The 22,909-nt window shown below is 34.6% G+C and overlaps 4 protein-coding genes across 5 annotated transcripts in view; 2 read left to right on the forward strand and 2 right to left on the reverse strand.

Moving 5' to 3' along the window:
* Nucleotides 1–846: 846 nt before the first annotated feature.
* On the reverse strand, nt 847–12,396 carry LOC129807689 (annexin B10). Of its 2 annotated transcripts, XM_055857133.1 has the most exons (3): nt 12,245–12,396; nt 7,126–8,016; nt 847–1,323 (listed from the first exon to the last, which is right to left on the reverse strand). In XM_055857133.1, exons 1-3 carry the CDS (start codon nt 12,254–12,256, stop codon nt 1,267–1,269), a joined length of 960 nt encoding a protein of 319 aa, XP_055713108.1. In that variant the 5' UTR covers nt 12,257–12,396; the 3' UTR covers nt 847–1,266. The 2 variants fall into 2 exon arrangements, with proteins under 2 accessions (XP_055713108.1, XP_055713107.1); XM_055857132.1 differs by lacking the exon at nt 847–1,323 and having other exon boundaries at nt 5,982–8,016; nt 12,245–12,373.
* Nucleotides 12,397–15,021: 2,625 nt separating this feature from the next.
* On the reverse strand, nt 15,022–16,040 carry LOC129806719 (TIP41-like protein). The gene is made up of 2 exons (XM_055855491.1): nt 16,017–16,040; nt 15,022–15,870 (listed from the first exon to the last, which is right to left on the reverse strand). The coding sequence occupies exons 1-2, from the start codon at nt 16,038–16,040 to the stop codon at nt 15,055–15,057; spliced, it is 840 nt and encodes a 279-aa protein (XP_055711466.1). The 3' UTR covers nt 15,022–15,054.
* A 3,914-nt stretch (nt 16,041–19,954) lies between these two features.
* On the forward strand, nt 19,955–21,189 carry LOC129807690 (peroxisomal membrane protein PEX16). Its single transcript, XM_055857134.1, has 2 exons — nt 19,955–20,380; nt 20,442–21,189. Exons 1-2 carry the CDS (start codon nt 20,010–20,012, stop codon nt 21,076–21,078), a joined length of 1,008 nt encoding a protein of 335 aa, XP_055713109.1. The 5' UTR covers nt 19,955–20,009; the 3' UTR covers nt 21,079–21,189.
* Nucleotides 21,190–21,400: 211 nt separating this feature from the next.
* The window catches only part of LOC129807686 (N-alpha-acetyltransferase 15, NatA auxiliary subunit), a 38,705-nt gene continuing 37,196 nt past the window's right edge, over nt 21,401–22,909 (forward strand). The window contains exon 1 of the mRNA XM_055857128.1: nt 21,401–21,594. Within this exon, the coding sequence (XP_055713103.1) occupies nt 21,538–21,594 (57 nt within the window). The 5' untranslated portion in view covers nt 21,401–21,537. The remainder of the gene's footprint in view (nt 21,595–22,909) is intronic.

A 22,909-nucleotide genomic window follows, 5' to 3' on the forward strand; every position in this document is an offset into this window, starting at 1 on the left:
GGTCCATTAGCTTTAACTTCTACTTAAGTGATGCCTAAGACTTTCGTGTTAGCCGTGTTAGCTCAAAATACAATCTGACCAATCTTGTATATATCAACGGCGGCATTCCATACTAGGCTAAGTCGACCTAGCCTTATGCCCTAGACACACTTAAGACTTAAACCAAGAGACGACTTAGTGGAAAATGATTTGAAAATAGTTTGAACATTATTTCTAATATAATTATGCTAAGCCGTCTCTCGGCTAATCCTCAGGTCTATCAAGGCCCTTACTCCGAGAGATATGTTGTTCCTGAGACCGAGATCTACAAGTGGTGAAAATTTAGTGGTCATCCGACATTAGGATAACGAGATATTTGATAGTTTAGAAAAAAAATTACGCGAGCAGCAAAGGAAATCGTCAACTTCAAATTGTTCTCCTGAAAAGTTGTCTTTCTGAGATAGCATGTCGATACATTTTACTTGTCCGTCCAGTCTTCTGTATGCTTCATCCTTTCTAGCTTCTTCTAAATCTTCCTTTCTCTTCTGATTTTCTTCATCTTCTTAATCAGGATTATTTATTCTGATTCTTTTCTCTACTTTATCTTTTCTTTTTTCTTGTTTTGAATTAAATATAAGTGACAGCGATAAAGTATTTTTCACACATATATTCGTCAAATTCCTTATCGTTTTGTAAAGATTTTTATTATACATACTTACTCTTGATTCATAAATTTTTATACCTCCATCGTTACTTCTGGTAGAATACGGGGAGGTCGTGTATTTTTTTCTGAGGTGGAGAAACACCAATTAATTTTGCTAAATGTTTGGACAATGCAATTCATCTTTCTGAGGTGCAGAAAAACTATTTTTCTTGTGCTGATTCAACATTTATTCGAGAAAACGTTTTCTACAAAATAAATTACCTCTCTTTCTCTACATTCATCAAATATTTCGCTGTAGATGGAATTCGTATGTTGTTTTTTTCTCAATTTAAAATATCGATTAGAATCTATTTTTGGCAGAACTACAATTTAAATTGTAAGCAGGAAAGGCCCTCAATTTGGTCAAAGATCTACTGAATAATTTAATAAGGCCCTACAATACAATTTATCGTGGGAATCTTTCACTTTCTTAAATTTGTTTTATTAAAAAAATATTCCATAGACATCTATAAATAGCTAATCAACAAAAAAAAGAGTGCATAATATATATTTGGAATTGCAATTGTAAATACACTGAGTATACTGGAGGCACATCTATTAAATTTTGCCAAAGATTTCATCTTTTAGGCATCTCCAATAATAGCACACAAAGCACTTTTGTAGTCACCAGATGTTTCTCCCTGAAAAACCAAAAGCAAAAATTGGTTAAAAATTGATTTTTTTTTTGAAAATTAGTATTTAAAAAAAAATACCTGCTGATTTTGCAAAGACACACACGAACAGACATGAAAGACATTGAACAGTATTTTTTGCATTTGTGAGTGGATTTTGTGCTCAACAAGAATAAGGGGTTTATTTGAGGTTTATCATTGCTCTCAGTCAGCCAATTAGAAAATTTATTGCACAAAAGCAACATTTCCGGAACAAGGCAGCATGTTGTACGATGAAGTTCTCAATGGACATTGAGGTCATATAAATTTGGGTTAGGAATTTTTGTAATAAAAAGAAAGCACCACGCTGATTGATATAAAATTGATTGAAAAGAATTATTTCCTTTCTGACTTGCTCAATAAATTAATATATTTCAAATGTTGAATACTAAAGTAGAGTTTATGAGGATTTTTTATGTCTTATGTCTTCTACACTCTCCTCAAATTCAATTCAGCCACATTTAATTCTAATACTTATTCTTATATCTTCAATGAATAATATCCCACTTAAGTCCAATTTTTAAATATCCTAAAAAAAAGTTAGTCAGATAATTTTTCCTAGGCTCATTATGGTCCATTAAACTCTAGAATACCATCCGTTCTTCATTATCTCTTTTAGTTTAGGCATTCAGGTACGAAAGTATAAAAAAATTGAAACCTTTTCGATTCTCAAATTCACATTATAGGGTAAGTGTGTCAAATTCCGACCAGCTTGCAATTTCGGCCACCTTTTTTGTTCCTCGAATTTCCATGAATTTTTAGTTTTTACATACTAGAGATTATACAATGCAAAAGAATAACAAAAAATGTAGCTTAGACAAACGAGATGACGTGAAAAAGGCATTGGAAGAATTCCTGAAGGGCAAGGAACTATGAGAATGCAGGTGGCCGAAATAGGGCACCAAAGCTATGTCTACATTTTTGTTCATTTTAAAATGTATTAAGAGTGATTTTAGAGTAAATAAAGACGATAAACTGTCTACAAGGTTCTAAGCAACACAGGATTTGAACTAGGGACAGTTGAATCATAAAGCAATCGCTCTTCTGTTGGGGAATTCTGTCATTTTCGTGGCATTGTCACGCGTGAGTTCGAAACCTGACAATGCCAATCGAGCTTTTTTTGTCATATCATATGAGTTCGAAAATGCAATTCACTGATTTTTTTAATGAAATGCCTTTAGTTAGTGGTATTATGCAAATACAGTCTGCGTTGGTTGATTTGTTAACAACATTCATTGTCATTTTAATTGCCAGAAATCTTAAATATGTGACTTCTGACAATGTCACGTGAGCTAAAATGGCAATGTCACGCCTGCAGAATCGCATTTTCGAAAAAGCTCTCCTAAGATTCAAACCCAATTTGTCATAATGGCATTGCCAGGATGTTACAGAATTTCCCTCCTGGGCGATCTACGATCAGCAGATTCTTCCAATATGAGCACACTGTAATGATTACATTGTAATACAAAATAAAGTGTCTCGACACGATTAATAATAATTTTGTATTTGTATTATTTGCTAATTCATTTACAGTGACAGAAAACAGATAATAAACGCAAAAGTTTTTCGGCGCGCTAGAAATATATGGGAAACATAGGAAACGTCATGCCCCTGCTTATAACCCACAAAAAAAGTTTGTAAAAGTTTGTATTTTATTCACAAACAGTGTTCGTAACATGATCACTTGACGAGCATTTTTTGTACTTTTACAAATATTTGTTGGTAAATGTTCGTAAAATTTTGATATAGGGTAAATTAAGCTAATTCAAAACCTGGTCCAAATGGAAATTTTTCGCTACTTCAAATGGAAACATCATTGTTTTCACGATAAATACAGTACTAAATTATTATATTTATATATTTTCAATACCAGCAGAGTTTCATAATTTAGTTAATTTTGCTCCAAATAAAGCGAAAATCCATTCTTATTCACAAATTTTCATTTGTTAATTTCTCAGAAAAATTAAAAGTGTACCCTTTTCACCATCAAAATTTTCATAGATCGACCATTTTTTCCAATGAAAACACAATGAGGTGATTTTGTTTATTCGTTTTGTTTAATATTTCTGTCATTTCTGGCTAAATTTAGTTAAATTAAGTGCTAATCTTTACTGTTAACGGTACGTGAAGTTTTCAAATGAGATAATTACCTATTTCGTGAACAAAAAGATTTTTCTGAAGTGTGTGGATATGCTTCAATAGGAAATCCCGGAAATATGATTTTTTTGGAGAGATTTTCTTATTGGCTTAGATGGGAAAGGAGAAAAGACCAGGAATAAGTACAAATCCTGCACTCAGGAGCAACTCAACAAGGTTTTGAAAGACTTTCGTCGCGGTTGCACTTACACTGTTTGTATCCAATTAGAAACTTTCCCTTGTCTCCATTTGGATTAATTTGTTTCCAATAGAAACATTTTATTTGTATTTAGGGGAAGTGCTTATAATTTTGGACAGTCTGCATATAAGCATCGATATCCCAAGTTTGAAGTGCGATATTTTCAATACTAATTGACTTTTTTTGTTACTCTCTTTTCAGAAGGATTGTTTAGAAACTTAGCAAGCTATTTATCATCTCATTTTTACTAAAATTAGTTTTAATACGTTTAAAAATAAATTGATATGTAGAGGTGAATTTGACTCTTATTTTGGACAACTTGGTTATTAATTTTTACAACTTGTCTGTAAATTTGGACAGATAATCCGCCTCAACAGGATGCCCATTGTTCTTCATTTTATGAACCAATCTTACCAAGTCCTCTTCCTGGTCATGTAAGGGAAACGTGGAATGTCATAGAAGCCCAGAAACTTTCCATATCATTCATTAAAGTGAGTTGACTTCGATACTCCAAGTACGTGCGGATTCGCTCATTCCCTGACCTTTCCGGGAGCCTTTCAAGGCATTTCTCGCTACATCTCTTTCGTAGAGATGATGCTCCTTTGTTTCTCCAGGCATTTGTCCAACCTAGTCATCACAAAAGCTAAAACTTCACGAAATTTCGTGAGAAAAACACCTGTCCAAAATAAGAATCATCACCTCACTGGTGAATGTCTTAAAAAATTTCCCATTTTTCACACGAAAAATATAATTCACAAGGCAAATCTCACTTCAGGTCAAATATACAAATCATCAGTAACGTGAATCAACACAATATTCAATGAATATTCAATAATATCACTCAAAAACAGCGAACAAACTTTGTTAGTACTTCACCAAAACTAAATAAGACTGAAGTAAGCCACGAAGTTCTATCATATTTCTCGTAAGCAATTGCTCACACTGAATTTTCAACAAAGCAACTCAAATCATATTCAAAATTTAACGTATTTAGTGTTAAAATCTTCCAAAAAGAACACATATTTAGATAGAATTCATTATTCATCAAATATTGGAATAAAAATCCATCATTTTAATCAATTTATTTTTAGTGTCCAATGTTATCTTCAAAGTGTCCAAAATAAGAAACTGGACAAAATTATGAGCACTTACCCTAAGAAGTTTTCAAATTATATCTAAAGAATTTTCACTAACCAGTAACATTCTAGAAGAGTCAAGGAGCAAATTTATGTAATTCTCTTCAGAAAAAATATGAACTTTATGTGTTGAATCTTCTGTCAAAGTTAAAGCGTCTGGAAATGGTTTTGAATTAGGGCATTTACCCTATCGGTCACTGCATGTGAAATTTTTAGAACTTGAGGTGAAAATCGATAAAAAAGAGCCTTTTCGGGCAATGTGTTTCATCCACTTCATGGCGGATAACGTATTTTTAAGGTTCGAATTTGACGTCAACTTAATATTTTTTATGACAACTCATCCACGACAATGATGCCATCTATCTGTTTACAAAAAAATAGTCCGATATTTGAAGTCAACTACTACTTATGCCGGTCACGCTCTTGTCTAACAGACTATAAGCTCTAGTTTCATTTACAAATAGTAGAAGAAAACCCAATTTCGCCAATTTTAAAGCTGCTCCCAGGGGAGGACATTAGCTCTGCAAAATGCGACCAGTTTTAGTGTACATTTTTTCCTGTTTTCATACACATTTCACGAGATATCTCCAAAACTACGTAGGTTGTCCATTTGGGGGTTTCGGTTGCCTATTCTATATTAAATTGACTTTTATTTTATATTTCTATTATTTTCTAAATCATTCTACAATAACAGAAAACAGCCAATAAACTCAAAAGTTTTTTTCGACACGCTAGAAACACATGGAAAACATAGGAAACATCATGCCCCTGGCTGCTCCTATTCAAAGGTTCTCCACTACCCGCTATACGGAGGGTCCCGAGATTGTGCATATTTTCAGGATCAGGACCGAGAAAAGGCGCTCGAAGCGACTTTATGCATATAGAGGAATATTGCATACTTTCAGGAGACTTCTTTTGAATAAGTTACGGAAACGCCGTAAAATACGCAAAATATATTTAGTGCCACTTTTTCAGGCTATTTTATTTTCTGCGCTAACGGTTCATAAGTTACGTATTTCAAATTTACCACCTCGACAAAAAGGCATAGAGTAAAATGAGGTAATGTGGAACCATTTACAATTTGGGACATTTGAGATTTTCTTACTGTTTTAGAGATCCAAAAGGAAGAAAAGCTGTTCCTTTTCTTCCTAGTCGTCTTTTTCTTCTATTTCGCGGTCTTTGTTTTTTCTTTGCTCTTCTGAAACAGTGAGAAAATCTCAAATGTCCCAAATTGTAAGTAAATGGTTCGAAAATACCTTATTTTAGCCTACAATTAGAGGGATAAAAAATGATTTCACAAATGAGCTCCTAATTGTAGGCAAAGATGCATAGATGTGTTTACATAATTCCGTTTATCCCTTTAAGTACGATTGGAACACCGGTGTCCCACAAAGAAAATAATTTTTCCTGACTACCTAAAGTTATTTTTTTCTCATGTCTGTACATAATTGTAAAGTAGAAGGTTGAAGGAATCTAGAATATTTTTTGCAAGTCTAGCTATGTGCTATGTAGTAAATATTTAAGCTCAAAAATGGCGATTTTTTAAATTCTCAATTTCATAAATTGGTTTTATTTATTTTATGTACTTACAATTTTTTTTAAGCAAAACCTTTTTGGCAATAAAAACTACAAAACTCATACGTAATATTTTTCATTAAAGTGAAAAATATTATTCATTGGTATTGTCAGTAAAATTACTTAAATTTTTGGGCTATTTTTGTCCCTATCGTCCATAGAAGCACAAAATACACCGAATCAGACTCTGTTGGACTTTCCAAGGTTAGATGTAAGACTTATCATTGATTATGTTTCTCAGTTTAATTTTTATTGTTGATTTTCAGTCCGTAAAAAGTGTCTCGTCGTTAAAGGGTTATGCATAATCCCAGGACACCCTAGATATTATTGGAATATTATATTTTATCCTCAATCCTTTTATATTGATCTTCAAATGAATTTTTGAAACATTAATTGATATATTTTATTAAACACGCCCAGTCAATTGAACGGAATCATTTGCAATATTGATTACCTGTTCAATTTAACTTGTTTTTAATTGAATGATAATATATCCGATAAATGTGCTATTTCCTTGAAATATTCACGATTCATACATTATTTTTCTCTACTTTAATACACAACCAAGAATTCAAGTTAAGTTGTTAATCTAAGAGAAAATAACAGCCGCCAAGATTTGCATTGAAGCCTCAAATTGGATAAATGATTTGGAATTTGGACAATTTTGGCACAAATGATAAACCCACAAACGACAAAAAAGGGTTCAGGAAATAGCAGGATACTCACCTTAATGTCATTGAGGAGAGTTCTATCGTAGATTCTCTCGTACTCGTTCTTGATGGTCTGCAGGTCAATTTCACTCCTGCAGACGATGATTCGAATGAGAGTCGGATCATCAGTTCCAGCACCGTCCATGGCTTTGTGGAGGCGTCCAGCGAAGAAAGCCGCTGGACTCTGGACACATTCGACAATGGCCAGAAATCCATCGAGCAGATCTCCATCCATTTCGCTCTTGAGAGCTTGCTCAATGGTCTTCCCGGATAGGGCTTTGTACTCATCGAAGACAAGGCGCAATTGGGCAAAGCTGCAGTGCGAAAAGATGCGATTGAAGACTTCCTCGTCGGTGCCGAGTTTTTCAGCTCCGGCATCGTAGAGGGAAGCTGCTTGTTCGGCTGCCAGGGCGGGATCGACAGTTCCTGCTGGATCACGAACTCCCGTGACAATGAGGGTCAGGAGGCGTCTGAAGTGGCCCGAGGTCTCGCTGCAGAGATGCTCAGCCAGGGGACGTCCAAAGAGATCTTCATATTGGGCAACGAGAACTTTCATCTCGTCACTGGTCAGTGGACAGAGGATTTCAACCAATGCTGAATCATCAGTTCCCATGCCCTCCATGGCCTTGTTCAGCTGCCTGCAGAGAAATTCATACGGGGGACGCACAAGGGCCAGGATGACATCCTCAAAATTCCCTCCAAGTTCACTCTTGAGATCATCAATGAGACTCCGACTGAATTCTCGCTCGAAAGCTGCTTCGATTTCCTGCCGCTGACGATTGGAGCAGCCCGTGAGGATGTTAATGATAGTGTCCTCGTCCGTGCCGAGCCCTCTCATTGCCGACCTCAGGGCTTGGGCACTCTCGGCCGCATTGAACGCTGGAGCGTCTACAATGGTGGGTTCCGCCTAGAAGAACACACCCATCAAACCGTGACCATCACCAAGGGATTCTCGCCAAAAAGCATGAGTAACATTACAGACAAGTCATTGTATCAGAAAATCGCGCAATTACAAAAAGAATACATTTAAAGGGGAGAGGATTTTGGTAAAATTAGGCACGAATCACGCGAAGAATGATTAGAATTTCTGAGAGGAAATTGGAAAGAATGAACGGGTTTTTTTTTTGTTTTTTTTTGTCTATTTAAAAATATTATTTCAGACATATCAAACATTTTGAAACTTCTGGAACATATAGGGGAAAGTGCTCTCCCTTCGAACGTTCATGCCTTCAAATAATGTGGATTTCTTTTGTTTTTCATAAGAGATTTACACTAAATTATCACAGAATTATCAACAATTGATGATAAACCAACTAATATTTAATAAAAATGTGTAAGTCTCTTAGCAAAAATAAAAGAAAATTCGCATTATTCGAAGGCATGAACGTTCGAAGGGAGAGTACTTTCCCCTATACTACAGAAGGGGCGTGGTTTATCTTGTTGTCAAAGAAGTTTCTATGAAGAGTTTACAAAGAGAATTAAAAAAGTTAGGTAGCACATGAGATCTCAAAACATTAAACTATCGTTGAATAATAACAAAAGGATACAAATCTGTATGTAAAATTTAATTGATGAGGTCTTTTAAAGTGGGCGTGGCCAGAAAAAAATCTCAAGCGCCGTACTAAAAATACAAAATGCTTATTTATTTTTGTAAATCAAAAGATATTTTGAACTCGAAGATTTTTTTTTTAATTTCTAATTTTTAACAGGAAGTAGTATTTTTAATCTTCCGTTTAAGCTCCGCCCACAAATATAGACGAAATTATTGAAATTTCAGTAGGAGAAAGTACTCTCCCTTCGAACGTTCATGCCTTCGAATACTGTGAATTTTCTTTTATTTTTCTTAAGAGACTTACACATTTCTAATTAACATTAGTTAGCTTATTATCAATTATTAATAAATATGTGTTAATTATGTGTCAGTTTCTCAGGAAAACTAAAAGAAATTCACATTATTCGAAGGCATGAATGTTCGAAAGGAGAGTACTTTCCCTTATTATTACTTCAGTCTCATGAAAAAAACACCCTGGCTAAAGTAACTTAAGAAAGTCTCATACATGAAAAATAGGCCACACCCTCTTTTATAATGTACTCTAAAACAATCATAAAAGGGTATAAATTTGTTTGTTGTTTTGTTTTGTTTTGATTTTGTTGTAAATTTTGTTTGTTGGATTTTGATTGTTGGAAGTGTTGAGAGAAAATTAAATGAAAAAAATTAAATACAAATTAAAACGTACAATTAGTGATATACTACATTACATTGGTAACCACGCCTTTTTATTTAGTATTTAGTATCAAAAGGGTCAATTCTTTTCTTATATTTAATTTGAGCATCGAGGCATCGACCCAAATATTTCTTATTTGGAATGATCAGTGAAAAAAAATACTGATTAAGTTATGCACTGCTTTTACTTCAATCGCAAATACGAAAATAGGCGTGGTCTATTTTTCGAACCCTTTTCTGATATAAAATAGTTCAATTTTAATTTTAACTAACTTTGAAAAAAGTCAATAGAAGTTCATAGATACTTATGACCGGAAAATTCGCAATTTTTATTTTCATTGAATTTTTGAAATATAACGATAAAATTTTAATGACTGTGCATGGTTTTATCTGGAAGTCGGAAAGCAGTGAAGTGCAGCTAATTTTAGCTAAAGATGTTTAATCTCCCTTGACAGCTTAATTCTCAGTAGATTTGGTGAAATCGGATTTTTTTTAAGGTTTTGAGATCTCCATTTTACCTTCTACGGACCCAAATAATAATAAACTTCATAAAGTACAGATAACAGATATATTGATAATTTTTCTCAAATATTGTTTTTCAGTGTTTTGTAGACATGTTATAGATCTCCAGACCAAACGGTAAGAGATATCGATTTCAGTTCTTTGATGACCCCCTTGATAATGCTTTCTTTAATTAAAACTAGTGGTTTTTATTGATTTCTTTTTTAACCTTCACAAACATATATTCGTAAGTGTGCGTGAAAACACACAAAGAAGTTCGCAAAATTTGGTTATTACAGTGCTGTCTCTCTATATGTACAGTTTGGGTACTTTTTTGACAGTTCTCTCTCTGAATATATGCACAACTTTTTTTGAAATTCCCAACGGTTTTTTTCTTTCTTTCTTTTAATAAATTATAATTTTTTATTGTTCTAGAATTTCCCGTCTTATTTAAAATATAATATGAAACAGAAAAAATAAAATTAAGAAAATTAAAAACAAGAAAAATTAGTTACTAAGAAAATAATTTTCTTTATTACTTTGTCAAAATGTAAACAAATCGATTTTAAATGCAACCGATACAAAAGCTGTGCATATAGCGAATGTGCATATAGAGAGACAGCACTAGTTTGCAAATTTTTGCCAGACGAATAAAAATCTACGAACAAATGTTTGTAAAAGAACAAAAAATGCTCGTCAAGTGATCATGTTACAAACAATGTTTGTTAAAAAGTGCGAACTTTTACGAACTTGTTTTTGGATTATACGATTTGCAAGCATTTTGTAAGTTCCCAGTAGAAATTTACAAACATTTACAAACAATTATAGTGATTTATTGAACAGATTGAATCACACAAAAGATCACTCAAAATAATAGCTCAGGAGTCTTAGGAGTAATACAATTGATTTTCTGATAAAAATGATTTACCGGTAAAATTACTTATTACCGATTCATAACCTATTGAAACTGGTTCAGTCTTGTCAGAAATTCCAAGACCTTTCCAACGAGCCCAAAGTTGACCCATTCGATTGAAAAATACGCTCTTTAGAGCCTTTTTAACCTTTGACCTTGAAAAACCGTTATTGCTAATGATTTAACAGTATTTTCATATTTGAACGAAATGTCCGTCCAGACTCTATACTATAGTCTAAAAACATATCCAAAATTCGAGCAATCCCTAACAAAAAACAAGGTTTTGGAGAGAAGAAGAGGGAGGAATGAAGGGCATACAGTCGAGTTCCTCAAATTTGAACGACGATTGCATTCAAAATGTAAAATATGAAGTTATGTAAAAGAAATTTTGCATGGAGTCTCAATTAGAACTATTTTTCTGTGGTGTTTCCTCAATTTTGTCGTATTATATTAATTTCCTTAATAAATTCCGCCTGTTTAACAACAAATTAAATTGATAAACTTCTCTAGTTATTTTCCTTATTTTCCTTAATTTCAGGAAAAGTTAATTTTAAATAAATTCCGTTACGTTTTTCAAAATATTGTTCAAATTTGAGGAGTGAGAAATGTCATCTATCCCACCCAAATGTTCAATTTTGGGGAACTCTACTGTATAAATAATCCCAAGATCGACTAATGGGGGTTCCCCGAAGATCTCAAGTCTCTATCTCTAACTGTTTAGCCTTTAGAGCGGCGACAACCAGACGGACGAAAACCGTAACATAATTTTTCAGAAATCGTGTAAAACGTGCAGGTATGTTGGGAAAAATGGTAATCACTGCTTAAAACTGTAATTTTTTAATTTTGTTATTTTGAATGTCATTAATTTATTATTGTATATTTTCAGAATTTCGTATAAATATTTTTGTTTTTCTACGGATTTTAGAAAAAAACCGGTATTTAAAAATGGGTTTAAAATTGTTTCTGAATTTTATCTTGAGATTATGTAAGTTCACTTTATTTTTTAATCATTGGATCGTGTGAAGATGGGCTTTATGAGTTTCTTTTCGAGTTTATATTCTTGACCAACTTCCTCAAAATAACATCAAAACTTTTTCTAAAAAATAACTTAAAAGAGACACAAATACAGATAAAATGTTTAGGAAGGACAGTATCGATTAGTTTCCAAAAAATCCTCTTTGAATATCGAGGGCACAAAAAGAATAAAGAAATCAATGCCACTTTCCCAAGGCAGGGTGTGTCCCCCAAAACCGGATGTCTTCCCAGTGTATCTCTATTACCCTTTCCTCTTGAGATTAATCACACTAAAACCCTGTTTCTGAGTCACTATTCACATCTTCCGTTGTCTGAGTCAGATTTTTATCTCTCACAGATTGGCTACTTTTTGTCTGTATTCCACTCATCGGAATGTCTCAATGGCGCATTTTGAGACAATCTTTTTAGAATTCTTTACGCTCCAACAACGAATTAACCTTGAACGTTAATTGAAATTTTTACCTCGTAATCCATTGATGCCTTTCTTTTTATGAGATTCGCACTTTTTCCAATGAGATTTGGCTTAAGCGAAGAAGAGGTGCAAGAACTGACCGGTTGAAGAATTCCTCACTGACTGCCGTTCTCTTTTCTTCGTGACGTTCTCATTGGGGAAAAATGTTTGGAGGTGAATTCCAGCGCTCCCCACTTCGCATAGTCCATTCAAAAGTTACACATGATATTTCTTTGACAAAAAAATCATAATATATTTATGCTTTTATTTTCTCAGTTGAACAATCGAAATTCTTAATGTAATCTCCAAAATCACCTTCCTGAAGCTGGCTGAATGTCAGTCGTCTAAAGTGATTTGTGTCTTGACTATTTTTTTTTTGAAAATTTAAAAATTCTATGTGTCTCGACTAAAAATCACCCAGCGAGCACCAAATGCTAAGCCTTTTCAAATCAGAGGAAAAAATACAGCTGAGTTCTGTTAACCTTGAAGTGACACTACCGATCGCACCGGCATTTAGTCAAAGTTACTCTTTTTCCCCAATCGAGTGAGAGACTTTAATGAACTTGGTTTTTGCCTTTGCTGAGGTTGCCGGGATTGAGTAGAAGCTAAATATAAACCCTTTTCATTATTACATTTTCATGATTCTTACAATAACCACATTTGACATTAAAAAAAAGCAAAAAAAATAAAATTCTGAAAAACTTTAAAAAATAATATTTATAATATATTTTGAATAATATGTATTCTTCAACCTTTTCCGACCAATTTAATTTTTGTATTGTTTAATTTTATTAAAATAAATAAATAAATAAATATTATGAATCCATTTACAAAAAAAAATAATACACCTAAATTAAAGTTGCATTGCCAAGAATTCTTGTCCGCTTATTTCAGAAAATTAATAACCAGAGAAATTCTTGGGAATTTTCAAGATATTTTAACATTTCATGAATTCTAAAATCGAGAAATATTGAAAAAGCTTCGGAAACTCATTTAAATACTTTAAATACTAAAAGACTAAGAACATATGAAATTTAGAGCCTGTATGATTTTCATTTAATGGTACAATCGACGCAAAATGATTTCCAACTAATTGGCATATTTTCCTGACTTTAAATGTATTCAAAATCTACAATCTTTAATATGTGCAGTATTAAGAAAAACAATAATTTGTTAAATTGCTATTATACCGCGATAATAAAAGTAATTTTTTGCGCAAAAATGCGCTTCAGAAAATTTATAATCCAAAAATGTTTTATTACACCAATAGCACCAATACAGCATTGGTCTAATAAAAAATTTTCTAACAGAATGTTTTGTAGTATTTTTAAAACCATCATTGAACTTACTACAGTAGACTCTCCCAAATTCGGGCATTTGGGACTGTAATGTCAGACGAATTAGAGAGAAATTCGGGCATCAAATTGTTTGAAATGCAACGATTTTTTGTTTACCTGCATACTCATATTAAGTTTACATGCTCATATTATTTGTAAATTTCATGAAAGCCCCTTAATAATGCAAAATAACTTCACAAGTGAGATAAAGCATGGCAAATTTGAGCATATTTGCTTCATTCGATAATCATAATCGAACTCGAAAAATGTCAACAAACTTTTTTCAAATTTAACTGCTGCCCGAATTAAAAAGTAGCCCGATGTTAAAGGAGCCGAATTAGCGAGAGTTTACTGTAAGTAGGGGATCCACATCTTTTAAAACGATTTTTTAATGCTTCTGTAACTATATTTACCATAAATAATAACTTAAATATGTAGAAAAATCCAGTGTCACAATCAACTACGATAGTTGTGATCGAATGTGAGCATACTACATCGATGGTTTGGCTGTTTCAGGAAAAATGCCAATATTTAATTGCAAAAATTGAGGAAAATATGCTTTTTTCAAAAGAAAAAACATATTTTTCATAAATAATGAATAATTTTATAACCCTCGACTGAATATTTCCTCAGAATAAAATTTTTGTTTTTCTCGAGAAATTAATGACGCAATTCACTAAAAAATGCAGAATTTTTGGTCAAGAGTATCTTTAATACTCCTATTTGACCATTCTCTAGACAGCATACCGCAGCATAAATCCTATAACAATATATAGGTAATAAAAATCGTGATTATAATATCCCCCAAGTTGATAAATAATTTCAGGGGAAATTCAAAGTTCATTTTGAGAGAAAAAGAAAAAGAGAAAATCTGCTAAATAGTTTCCAGCGCCATCTACCGACAGTGTTTAGTTCTGCCATCATCCGCAGCGAGCGCTAAACAGTGCCATTTTCATGTATTTGCTTAGCACTTTTTGTTCGAGAGCTGCTGACTGGCCAGCAAACCAATTCAGCAAAAAAAATGCTGAAAATGCTATTTTTTCTGCTAACTGTGCTCGCTGGGAAGGTCATCTTCGTCATCTTAGTTTGGGAGTTATTAAGCTCGAAAGATCAGTCGGTCGGAAGTCGGGATGGACGGGACAGTTTCATGGAGTGCCGAAACATATTTTAATAAAGTTTAAGATCGATCCGAGGACAAGAAATGTTGTGAGGACAATAGCAAATGAAATAGTTAAGAATCCAACCTATAATCAATGCATACGAGGTTTGAGTCTGAGTTGATTTTATCTCATACACATACCATGGGAAATAATTTTCTAAGGCGCACACCTTCACAGAGCCCATGCTTTTTACTATCGAGCTTATGCTTCGTGGACATAGTGCAAATGCTTTCCTCAAAATTTACTTCTAAAATTCGTTTTTTTTTTTTGTAGAAAAAAATCAATTTTCTGATATCTTAAAAATTTTATTCACAATTTTACCGCTCATTCACAGAAAGTCAGTTTTTCCCTTGTTTGCTTTTTCATCGGGACGTGCTTCTCTAATTCGCTGGGATTGATCAACAGGCTTGGGGGCAAGTGCTTGAGTTCGTCGACTTTGGCCTCTCGGAAGGTGAACTCCTTGAGGATGTACTTGAGCCCGGCTTCTAGATGGAAGCGTGTGTCCACGATTTTAACCATGACATTGTCCACACGCAGGAAATACCGAAGGAGAATGAAAAATCCCGATGGCATGACTCTGATCTTTACAGAGCACACGGCTATTCCGTTGTCGTGCAGCTCATCTTCAAAGAGCGTGATGTCCTGGTAGAAAATGATAGCCTCGCGCTTCATCAGCTTCGTAATGTCAATTTTGAGATCTGTGGGCTCGATTTTGATCTTATCATTGGGACTTCCCTGGTAGTCAGTGGAAAATGTCCAGTCAAAAGGTTTAGTCTTGACTTCTGTGCATTCCGCTGGACGAGTCTCTTTCCACTCCTCAGCACAAGCCACTTTTATGTCCAGCTTTCCATTCACAACCCTCTTGAGGGCTTCCATGGCATTGAATTCCAACACCGCCCCACTGGAGTGTGTCAGAGTTAAGGAATTTCTAGGGAACACCATATCCGGGAGACTTGGCAACTCCAGGGAATAATTATAGAAGCACAATTCACAGCAATCGGCCTCCGCGAGCTTGCATTTGTTCTCATTTGTGCAAATACTCTTGAGGATGTGCGATTTTGTGTACTGAATGCTCCAATCATTGTACTTGATAGTCTCTGTGTCGACCGGAAGGCGTGGGATTCCCGAATCATCGACAATCTAGAGGAGAAAGAGGACATTCTTCCCTTAAAATTATGCAATGTTTACCTTTTAATTCCGGGTGCTTAGCGTTCTAACCTCAAAATTTTAAAGCAGAGGAATTTTCCAACAAAACATGGGTAATTCGGAGAAAAATTGATACTTACACTATTCATCAGTGGACTGGACATTCCTTAGCACTATTTTATAAAGATATTCACTGAAAATTTGATGCTAAAACGCAGGTAAAAGCCGAATTAGAGAAACAGTTGTTTGAGGTCTTTTGTTGACATTTGAATTGTTTTTTTTTTTCAATGTTTTTAGTACAACACTCATAAAAATTGAGATGAAATTTTCTAATTTTTCTACACTGTAAAAAATAGATTTCGTCGAAATTCAAATTCCTTTCTTTCACATACGCTTTGTATGTGTCTATTTCATTATTGCGCACTCTTTTTCTTCTTTTAAATATCACTCCAAATTCTATTTAGCTCAAACGAATTTCGTGTGCGAAAAAATGGAGATAGACATAATGCAAAGCGTGCGAGGAAAAAAGAGATGTGAATTTTGATTTCATGAAATTTTCCAGATCTAAAATGTGTGACGGAGTCATTATGAAATAGTACTTATAGCATTATACAAAAGAGTTTCAGCTGAAGTGAAAACGGATTGAGGGATTTGATATAATGCCTACTATTGGGAGCTCATGTATAAAATATTTTTTGAAATGCCCCTAATTGTATGCAAATTGTCTTCACGTGGTAAATTAAAATACATTTCTTATGGACCGTTGGTGCTGAAAATAGGCTGAAAAAATGGCGCCGAAAATGTTTTGTATACGAGTAGTAACTGACGTTGTGTAGAATTCTCAAAATGAGGGAGAAAACCTTCTTCAGGTGCGTTTTCAATACATCACGCCGTTTCTGTAACTTTATTCCAAGAACTTCTCCTGTGGGTATGCAATGTTTCTGTGTAACTGGAGTGAATTCGCGGGCTTTTTATCGATCCTGTGAATTTGTCTGAAAACGGAACTCACTGTAAGCTACATTACAATTTAATACAGCAAAAATATGCTGAAAACGCAGTTTTTTTTTATCTAACTGTGCTCGCTGGAAGGATAAATATGAGTAATATAGTAAATCGAGGAGAGATGGGACATCGAGCGAGATAGACCACTTCGTCTCCTACTCTTCACACGATCGTCACCTCGTTTTATTTATGCAATCCAACATTCTAATGAAAATCCCCAAAGGAGAATGGTCAAAACTATATGGGCGTTGGTCCCGGAATCGTCACAAACGAGAGTAGACGCAATTTATAGGTCATTGATACAAGATTTAAAAAATTCACGAGACTCAGGAAGTTGAGCGCTAGGAGTGCTTGTAAAAAAGCTTTCAACTTTCCAAAAATCGATGTTTTTACAACAAATTGTAAGAGTCGGTTCTTCTACAATAGTCCTAACAACGGTTATTTATTTGAAAGTTGTGTGCCCTTTCCCTTCATGACAGCACGAGAGAAATAATGCGAGAGGGAAATAGAAGCAATCTTGGTTTGATCATGAAATTAGGAGCATGTAGTTCCGAGTTCTGGGCTCCTGAGAGCGAATAATTGGTTATTCCAGGGTTCGGGACAACAAAATTGCGCAAGAACTGCTAAAGCGATCCTGATAAAATTTGATATAGGGTCAGTGTACGACTTAAACTTTTTATTCATGCATACCACTCACTCCCCCTACCCACCTTTCTGATAGCTCCTATACAAAATGAGAGAATTTTACCTTATAACTCCTCTCTAAGAAGAAGTAGAAAGCTGAAATTCGACATGGGAATAAGGCTTCAAGAACACTTTTACCCAAGCTCCATGCATATGAAAGCATTTTACCTCTTTTACCTTATAACTTCTTACTAAGAGGAGGTAGAAAGCTGTAATTCGACTTGGGAACAAAGCTTAAGAAAAACTCTTTAATTCATCAATTATATTGTAGACTCTTCGATATCCAGCACTTCGATATCCGGGTGACAGCTGCCAAACACTGGCGGTTGATATATTCAAAATTATTTTAACTAAACATGAAGTTTGTCCAGAGTGAATTAAAGTATTATTAATTAACATTGTATCGAAGTTTTTAATACATAATTGTGATAAAAAATGAAACATAAGCACACCATGAAGAAAATTCTCTTTTTCTTTGTCAGACAGAAAATAAATTCACACTGCACAAAAAAGAAAAACCGTTGATCATTCAAAAAACCTAAATGTCATTTGTCCCCCAGTCAGCCGGATATCGAAGAGTCTACTGTATTATTAATGACACAAAAAGTTCTAGGGGAAAGTACTCTCTCTTCGAACGTTCATGTCTTCGAATTTTGTAATTTTTTTTTAGTTTTCCTAAGAGACTTACACATAATTATCAAGAATAATTTACAATAAGCTAACTATTATTTAATAGAAATGTGAAAGTCTCTTAGGAAAAATAAAATAAAATTTACATTATTAGAAGGCATTAACGTTCGAAGGGAGTGTACTTTTCCCTACTGAATAGACTTACATAATGCGATCAGCTGGTGACCGACTGTCCGTTAATTTCCTATTATTCCGAGAATCGTGAGGGAGTTTAACGAAAAGTTTTTAATCTAAATTTCTTACCTTATATTCTGGCGTAATTTTTCCCATCTTCCGTTGTTTTTCGTGACGAGAACGTTGGGATGGATGGCATTTTCTTTTTTGGTGGCGTGTTTTTCAAATATTCCTGTGAAATTCCCCACGCACATCTTTAGGTGTGTTTGGGCAGGCTGTCGCCATGTGTTTTGCCATTCTTGTGGCATTTTCCTTACAAGTAAATTGGCCGAATATATATATTTTGCGGTTACTCTCGCTTTCCACAAGCGTATGTAGAAAATTATATTAAATTGTAAATAAAGTAGTTGAACATAATAAATTTCACAAAGAAACATAAAAAAGTTTTTAAATACAAGAAAAATACGCAGGTAAAGAACAGATATTTTTTTAAAACATTTTTCTTCTGTATTTTGAACAAGACAGTGCTTTTTTGTGACAAAAACGGCTTTCGGTGCTTTATTGACCTATTCTTTCTAGTAAAATCATGAATGACTGTGACCTGTGAACATGCTACGCCCGGTACGCCCAGTAAATAGAAAATCTCGTCAAATTTCCAACTAAATTAACGGCTCTGCTCTGGTACACCTTTTAGATCAGGAAAATTTCACGTAATCGAAATCCACATCCCTTTCTTACGTAAAAGCTTTGCATTTGCCTATTCTATTCTTTCGGACTGTTTTTCTTCTTTTGAACACCATAAGTTGAATTTAATTTAATTTTAGGCTAATAGAGTGGAATAGACCTATGCAAATCTTTTGAAAAAGAAAGGGACAAGAATTTTGATTTCATGAAATTATACCGAGCTAAAAGGTACTGTGTGCGGTGTGCCAGAGGCATAAGAAATTTCTCCAAGAAATTTCAGTAAAAATTTTTTTCAAAATTTCAGTAAGGAATTTCTTCAAAGATTTCAGTAAGAAATTTCTTCCAAAGTTTCAGTAAGAAATTTCTTATGAAATTTCATCATTTAGTACGCATAAAGTTTGATTTCATGAAATTATACCGAGCTAAAAGGTACTACAGTAGACTCTTCGATATCCGGCTGACTGGGGACAAAATGACATTTAGGTTTTTTGAATGATCAACGGTTTTCCTATTTTGTGCAGTGTGAATTTATTTTCTGTCTGACAAAGAAAAAGAGAATTTTCATCATGGTGTGCTTATGTTTCATTTTTATCACAATTATGTATTAAAAACTTCGATACAATGTTAATAATACTTTAATTCACTCTGGACAAACTTCATGTTTAGTTAAAATAATTTTGAATAAATCAACCGCCAGTGTTTGGCAGCTGTCACCCGGATATCGAAGAGTCTACTGTATTTTCGGTGTGCGTGTGCCAGAGGCATAAGAAATTTCTTCCAACATTTCAGTAAGAAATTTCTTCAAAAGTTTCAATAAGAAATTTCTTATGAAATCATTTAGTACACATAAACTTTTCATATTAATTTTTAACAGTGTACTGGATGACATTTATTTTATTTTTAGTACATCTTGCTTTACGTGTTTTTTCTCCCTATAATCCCCATTTTCCGGACGAAAAATGCCCGCAGTGGGCATAAAACTGAATGACCTGTTCCAGTACTACCGGAAATGGGTGAGTGACAATCCCACGGTGGTAGGTGATGTGGAGACAACAATCAAATGGGCTTCCTACTTCCTCGCCGGACGCTTCAGTAACTCCAGTGTCGTTTCTGAGCTCATTTACACCCTTTCCAATCTCCTGGTCCTGTTCAATGACCGCATCATTGAGAGGAGTCAGAGGAGGGAAGTGGATGTTGCAAAACAAGATGAGCACCTGAAGATCCTTCTGACCACGCTTGAGTATTGTGAGGTGTTCATTGAGTTGTCGGCCAAGAGTCTTTGGGGAGAGTCCGGGAAATGGCTGTTTTGCACAATAATTCAGATTGTCAAGTATGCAGAAGGTCATTGGGCTGTTGGAAGTTTGTACTGGAGAGTCTTTTTTCGATTTCAGATGCATCGGGAGGATGATATTGCTTAAGAAATTCAAACAGAAGATCATTGTGAATCCTCTGATTCCACTTCTCAGTCGCACTGGGAAGAATGAGACACAGAGGCAGCCGGAAGTTGATGCTTTCACGGGAAGACAGGGTGTTTTCACCTTCACACTCAAGAGATCCGGACGTGTTGTCCGGAAAATTGAAGGAGCCCAGCCATTTTATCTGAGGGACGGAAAACCTCTTTTGGAACAATCCCAGTCGCCTTCTCAGGATGGTGCATTCCTCACCACACCGGAAATGCTCTATGTCTTCAAGCCACTGATCCACCTGGCATCCATGGCGGCATTTGGCTCCCGCAGCTGGAGATCGTGGACAATAGCATTGATGCTGGACGCTACGAGTCTACAGATGTACTACGCCAACCGGGACAAATTATCCCGGGAGCAGAAGTTGGAGCTGTCGAGGCGATGTGTCGCTCTCTTCATGTACTTGATGCGATCCCCCTTCTATGACAACTACACAGGACGGAAGATTGATGGAGTTCTGGGAGCAGTCTCGAAGAATATTCCCTTTGCGAAGAATATCTGTGAACCTCTAGCACAGTACATTCCGCGGTGGCAGGAGACATACTTCTACATGTGGTCCACGTAGTTTTCTGGCTGAAGAGAAAGGGTTCTGGTGAGTGATAAGCGGACTGGGTTGCAGGGATATTTTCATACGAAATGACACGAATAAAAGGAACAAAATGGTTGAGGTTTGAAATTTATGTTCAATTTTATTAATTTTCCCTCAGACAATCCCAATCCGGGAGTGGTTTCTTAGAAACTACAGGGATTCAAGAAACCTTTTCATGTCCTATCCTCGAGTATCCTCATGAAATGAGTCTGAAATCAGGATTCTTGCATTTCCTGGACAAAATCCCCAAAAAATGAGGTTATGTCAATTTCTAAAAAATTTTCGGGTTGTTTAGAAAATCTTCGGGTATGTTCGACCACCTTCGTGCCCTATCTTGACATCTCATTTTCTGCCATGCATGGTCGATCAATTGCAGTGTAAATTGTGAAAAATAGTGGTGTTTTTGCAGTGAAAGTTGTAGTGTCCGTCACCAAAATGCCTTCTAGCGATCCTCTACCACCTAAAGAAAGTGCACTTTTCAGAAAAATCCTGGTACGTTGCCCATCAGAGCCCCAGACAAATGAAACTCAACTCAGGTCGTGCCTTCACGCGGCGCCATTAAACTTCCATGGGGCATATTGGGCTAAAAATTAATCAAATTTAACCACTTTGCTTTGGTTTTACATAATTGGGGCGTGAGGGAGTATTTCTGGGAATCCTAGAGAATCCCTGAGGAGTGTTTCCAATTTGCCGGCGAGTGATTTTGGGGTGAAATTGTGTGAAAAAGTTCGCTTTATATGGCATATCGGCTGGTGGAATCGATTGGCAGCCGAATGTTTCCGAACTAAAAGGGGGAGTGACATAACCTCACAAACGCGTGTTTGACTGAAAATTACCCGGCTGACCAGTGGTTATTGGTATTTTTTCCTTCCGATTCACAAACTAATTTTTAATTTTTTTTTTAAATTTCGATGCAATGAATTTGAAAAAGAATTAGCAAAAAAATACATTTTTCCGTAAAAATATTAAATATTTAAAATTGGACTCCAGTGAAATTTGTAATAATAATCTCGTTCGCAATTTTTTGTTAATTTGTTATAATTCTCTGTTCTGATTGATTTGCTGACTAATTTTATTTTTTTTATTGCTCAATATAGAATAGTACTGAAGCTTAATGACTGGAATATAACAGAATTTAGCCTTAAATGGTAAAATTAATTAATAAGAAATACTACCACATTACTAGTCATTAGTAAAATAATTAATGTTGGAGTTCGGGGGCTGAATTAGACAGAAAATGATATTTTTAATTATAATTTACATGTTTGAATCTGACTGATAAATATTTCAATGAATAGGGAGAGTTACTGTGTTATCACATTTGCACATTAAAATTTTAATATGATTCACATTAATTGTCACTGCTGAGAGTCCAAATGTGTAATTTGTGTGTTTGAATCATTTTATATTCAAAATTTGATCTATTTGTTGATAAAACGGTAGGCTTGGCCCGCAAAATTTGATATAAATTGATTTATAGGATTAATGAGAAAAATTAATGCGATTTTCTCTTTATTTTTTAATGTGAAAAATATTTATGCTTTAGGTAAATTTAAACTTATTTTTGCAGGCCAAGTCCACTTCTTTATCAATAAATAGAAAAACCCCAAATAGTAAGTGACTCAAAGACACAAATAACATATTTGGACGCTCACAAGCGACAATTAATGTGAATCACATTAAAATTTTACAGCTGAATGTTGAATCGAAGTATAAAGATAATTCGAGAATGATCCACCGTTTTCTAATGTTTGAACGAGAAATAGAATAAATTTAAACAGTGTATTAACGTTTAAGCCAAAAATTA

Source organism: Phlebotomus papatasi, chromosome 3 (assembly GCF_024763615.1).
Source record: "Phlebotomus papatasi isolate M1 chromosome 3, Ppap_2.1, whole genome shotgun sequence".
In the NCBI taxonomy this organism is placed as follows: Eukaryota; Metazoa; Arthropoda; class Insecta; order Diptera; family Psychodidae; genus Phlebotomus; species Phlebotomus papatasi.